Source organism: Monopterus albus, unplaced genomic scaffold (assembly GCF_001952655.1).
Source record: "Monopterus albus unplaced genomic scaffold, M_albus_1.0 scaffold39.1, whole genome shotgun sequence".
In the NCBI taxonomy this organism is placed as follows: Eukaryota; Metazoa; Chordata; class Actinopteri; order Synbranchiformes; family Synbranchidae; genus Monopterus; species Monopterus albus.
Window position 1 is genome coordinate 1,096,714 of NW_018127919.1, and position 5,474 is coordinate 1,102,187.

At 37.4% G+C, this 5,474-nt stretch overlaps 1 protein-coding gene across 1 annotated transcript in view; it reads right to left on the reverse strand.

Moving 5' to 3' along the window:
• The window catches only part of wdr44 (WD repeat domain 44), a 12,791-nt gene extending 10,333 nt beyond the window's left edge, over nt 1–2,458 (reverse strand). The window contains exons 1-3 of the mRNA XM_020598761.1: nt 1,881–2,458; nt 1,376–1,409; nt 342–425 (exon numbers count right to left, since the gene is read on the reverse strand). Of these exons, the coding sequence (XP_020454417.1) occupies nt 342–425; nt 1,376–1,409; nt 1,881–1,957 (195 nt within the window). The 5' untranslated portion in view covers nt 1,958–2,458. The remainder of the gene's footprint in view (nt 1–341; nt 426–1,375; nt 1,410–1,880) is intronic.
• Nucleotides 2,459–5,474: the final 3,016 nt, after the last annotated feature.

Genomic DNA, 5,474 nt, shown 5'->3' on the forward strand with positions numbered 1-5,474 from the left:
TGAAAAATTTAAGGGGGTCTGAATACTTTCCATAACCACTGTATGATGCACAATTCCATGCCTCCCTCAACTACATACAAAATGTGTTACTGTCTGTTCTTTCAACATCAAAAACACAGAGAACACACATTAAGAGTAACACCCATATAAAACCTAGATGTTACAGCAGAAGACACAATGGAGAATATGCCATGTCTAAAACATATGAAATCCACTGTAACCTACACTTTTCTCATTCAAAACAAAAACAAGAATATGATAATGCCAATATTTTGATAATGATCCTTTCTCTTTCATCAGTCATCTTGTATTTGACACTGCAATAACAGAAAAACTCATACCTGTAGGGAATCATCTTGTTGAGTCTCAGACACGGCCACTCCACAGCTCCCAACTTGTGCAGTGACTACTGATCTCTGTAAAAGCTGTTCAGAAAACAATAAAAACCTTTTTAAATCTATAATGGATACACATAGAAAGTAACAAGCATCCTATGCCAGATCAGATTTACATCAAGGCTCATGAAGCACATCCAGACTGGGGGAAATATGTAGAGTAGCAGAACATGGTTAATGGGCACATTTCTTTTAATTTCCAAAACTCTCCTATCCAACTAACATTTCTTGTTTTTTCACTTGCTGCAGCCATGAGTGTGAACTCTGACAGAATCTAAAGAAAATTCAAGCAACTTCATGCTGATAAAATGTTATTCCTTGCAATCTCCTTTTGCTGTGAGTGAGGATTTGCAATTGCTCATGAGTCTGTGTAATTTTCAGTTGTAGCCATCTGTGTGAGAAGAGCAAGCAAAGCAACAAGGTCAAATGATTCATTAACATTGTCCTAGCTATCAGGGAGGATGAACTGGCCAAACACTGTGCAAGACAGGCATCATGGCAAAGGGTTCAATATTTGCAGTCAGTGACTCATTACCTAACAGTCTGTGTCAATGTTTTCACACAGAGTACCAATATCTTACTTTGAAGCCACTTAAGATAAGTGCAACGTCACAAACAACTACTATAAACACTGCATTCACTCTATACAGTTAAACATTTCATGTTAGAAGACTGTGCTGTATTAGTAAGGTTCAGTTTCAAGAGCCACAGGTACCTAAATGTGGTAAAAACAAAAGTCCAAGTCTGACAAACTCCCCCCTTTTAAGGAACAAAGAGCAAAGGACTAAACAAACATGATTAAAAACATATATATATATAACAAACTACCTCAATGGATCAACTAAGAGATTGAAAAGTGATATTTAATTGAATGCCAAAACTATGCATCATTTTCAAGCCTGGGTGACATTCAAACCAAAACTGGAATAATCATTTCAACTAAACCCCACACAATCCCTTGTTTCAACAGATAAACATACCTTAGGTGAAGGAATGAAAAACTTTGCAGGTGACCTGAAAATACAAAAGGATACAGTTCGAAGTGCAATGAAAGTCAGCGTTTAAAATGCAACAACCTACACAGATCTATCTAAAACTAATAAGATTATCTTATCTCTCACCTCAAAGAGTTAAAGTAAAGCTGTACGAGACCCAATAGCATATTGTTGGTGAACCTGTTCTGTTAAACAAACTTTACCCTAATGTTCCGAGATCTCAGCATCATGCGACTCTCTGCATTGATAGCAGTTGAACTGTGATACTATTCGACAGATTTAATTGTTAAAATACATCTACTAAACAGCGATTTGAACTCGTTAACTTGATCATTAACAGACAACCGGCAAGGTGAGCATTCTGCCAAATTTAGCATTAACCACACAGCTACCATTACTATTTATATACATGCATTGTAAGACACATGGAATAAAAACATACAGAAAATGTGTGCACCAGTTAAAACACTGCCAAAATAGGTTTCCTTACACTTTTGGAGATGGAGTAAAATTAACGTCCTCGGAAGCATCATAGAATTCCTCCGTGTCACTTATATCTGACGCCATGCTAACGTGATTTTAGCTAGCAAGTCAGGCAGCTTTCTAAAAGCCTAACTTGCAAATGCTTTAAGGGTCACACACATGCGCTTGTCTCCCGCCTATCAATATTAATCTTATAACGTTAATTGAAAGGGCTTAGTCCAGGCGCCGTCAAAACGACCACTTTCCTGTCCAGGCTCACGCCATAACGTTATACTGTGCTAGTCACTGCTAGGCTAGAAAATGCAATTTAGCCGTAAGAGTGACCAATACTTAGCATTACTGCTAACTACCACTTTTAAGTCTGCCTCGTTCACGGTTAAATACTTGCCATTAAGGTAAACATCAACACGCGCGTTTTTACTGCCATATACACTTGGTCCGTTGTTAAGCTAACGGAGTCAGTGAACCGTGTCATAAACAAACCACTGACACATAAAAACAAATTTAGTCGAAGTCAGTCAAAAGGCGGGGCAGAATAGCCCTTCTTCTTCTACTTCACTGATAACACAGACGAGGGTGTGTTGAACACGATACTGCCAACTAGTGGACTGTGTTGCCACCATCTTTAGGTACCAACTTTCTCGCTAGATTTAGCGCTTTTTCAGACCCCTTTAACGACATGTTTTCAAAAAGCGATTATCGCCAAACCTAGCGACTTTCTGGGCAGAGTTTAGCTGCGTCTTCTGGAAGAGAGTCGCCGAGACTGCCCGTGAAGGAGCGGTCTTATTTGCCGGCCATAGGAACGCTCCTCTCGGTGTCTACTTCTGTCAGTGAGTGAGAGGTTAGAGGAGTGGAGAGTCAGAGCCAGAGCCGGAGCCCGGAGCCGGAGCCAGAGGCCAGAGCCAGAGCCCCTCACTGTCAATTTACAGTTACCCTTATCTCTCTACAACGTCATTAATACGAATTGCTTTTATGTGCTTCATGTGTTTTAATCTTAACTTTTGCTACTGGCATAATTAAATATTGAACGTATCGACTGTCAATTTACATTGTTAAAACTCAAAGATGAATCCTATTTATGAGCTACAATTGACAAGAAAGCTTTATCTCCATGCCCTCTCACTTGTCACTCCCTCACCCATAAAGATCAATGTTCTGGTTTCATTGTTTTTTTTTCTGTTTAACTTTAGCCACTATTATACAGTGTACAGATCACAGGGAAGCTTACTGATGTATTTACAGTCAGGAGGAGTAAGGACTGTGTATGCATCCCAGATAGACTGAGCCTAGGACATCAGACAGGCTAGAGCCTATAGTACTGTATCTCCAAGCACTTCCAACAAGGGTAACCAGATTTCTGTATGTCATTAATGCTGTCATCTGCCAGCGCTATATGAACAATAACTGCCAGTCAACTCAGTTTAATAAGATTTTCCAAAGACCTTATTACTGTCAAGCAAATCATATACAAGGAATTTTTCTTTTCTTTTTTTTCCACAGCTTTCTTAGAAGGGGTGGCTCTGAGCTCACCAATATAGAGGTGTAAAAGACATTTTCATTTTTTAATTGTTGTATCAACTATGGATTTTCCCACCTAGATACATTCTAATACCAATTTTTTGGAGATTCAATATTGCTCTATCAGAGTGTATGATTATGTCCAGTGGTTTGTTTTGTTTAATTTAGATGTATTTGTAGTCTGCAGGGAATTTCTTCTGACATGACAGGATTCTCATGAAAAATGTGACCAAGATACGTGTAGGCCACTGACCAGGACATTTTACAGTTGAAAAATAAATTTGTCAGTGCTTTCTCATGGACAGTCTATGTCAACACAGTTTCCATAATGTCAAACACATCTGATATTTCACTGTATTAAAACTAGCCAGTAATGTCAGCCAAGCTGATTTAATTCTCTTGACTTACCCCTTTAATCTGGCTTTCTAAGTTAAATACTGATATATCATTTCATTATTTATTTATTCATTATCCTACCTTCATTAGCTCACTCTCATCCCTTACTCTGTAGCTCAGTCTCCCACTGAATCACCACTGTAATTACTACATGTAAATTTTTCTTCCTTTGTTCTTCTTGGATCCTGCATGCATCAGTCATACATCAATGTTTATTTCACAGCTCAAGCATTGCCTCATTCCCTGCCAAGCTCCAGTTCTTCATGTCAGAGCTTCACATACATTGCAGATTCAGTCCATCCTCCCTTGCTACAAAGTTTTATTCTGCTTCCTTCTGCTGCTTGTGCTTGTACCCTTGTAACCCAAGAATGACTTACTGTTAAAAACGATTTATTATGTAGCAATGATACATAATAAATTGATTTTAGAATTTTTGTGGGAATCTTTAATTCTAAACTTTTAATACTAATGTAATTATGGTACTGTACATTAGTTTGATGCCTCATTAATTGCCTGCATGACTCACAAGGTGAGTACAAGTTGATAAAACAAATTAGCAGCTGCAGGTCTCACTCCTTCACACATGGTGTAGGCAGGGACTGTGAAGAACTGTAGAATAGCCAACAGTTCAGCAACACAGTCATTAAATATGAAGTTTGTTTTTTATTCAGTGAAAGCACCCTTGGCTCCAAGATCAATGCACATCAGTTGATCAATAATGAACTTGCAATTTAAGTGATGATTTGAGAGTACAAAAAAGTGTAGGTGATAGATGAGTGAGTGATAATTGAAAGATCCTTGTTGCATTTTAATGAATGCATACATTATTTTGTTTTGGACACATTTGAATTAGAGACAGCTGCCTAGTGCAATTCTAATAACTGTTATCAAGCATGGCTTGAATATGGATTACAGAAATATTCAATGAAAACATGAAGCAATTAACTATCGACACAATTCGTTCTGCATCATAAGGTTGTTTTTTGAGGACTTTCTTCATATTTTTCATTCAAAAGTAGACATCAAATAATCACAACAACAAAATGTAATATATTAGATTTTATGGGTGTCAGTAGTCCAGGGATCTTGGAACGTCTACAACACAATACTCACTTGTGCCATTAAAAGTGTATTCTTTGTTTTATATCATCAATAAATCAAATGACTAAAGTATGTCAATGTAAAAGCGGCCACTTTTAAAGAAAGAGAGAGAATAAAACTATAAAACTTGCTTTGGCAACACTGTAAAACTTTGTAAAGACAATTTGAATTTGATTTGACAGAAAAGATACTGACCTAAGTGTTACTACTAGTGATAATAGCAAGAGTAGGAGAGAGGGATCTATGCAAACAGAAATATTTCACTTTTTTATTATTATTGTAGTCTACATTATTAGCAATCTAGAACAAGAAAAAAAAATCAAGAATTCCTCATCATTACCTCATCTAGCAATTTCCACTCCAATCACCCTGACACCCCCACCAAAACAAACAAACAAATTGTTTTTGCGAATATTAAACACACACACACACGCACACAGAGTTTATTCTCTCTCTCTCTGTGTGTGTGCGTGTGCCTTTGCTCCAGTCACTTAAAATGAGTGATATTCCCTGTAGGTTCATACTTGTATGAAGGGTGTCTTAACTATACAGCCCTGCCAGATATTGCCATAAATAACTGTTTTAG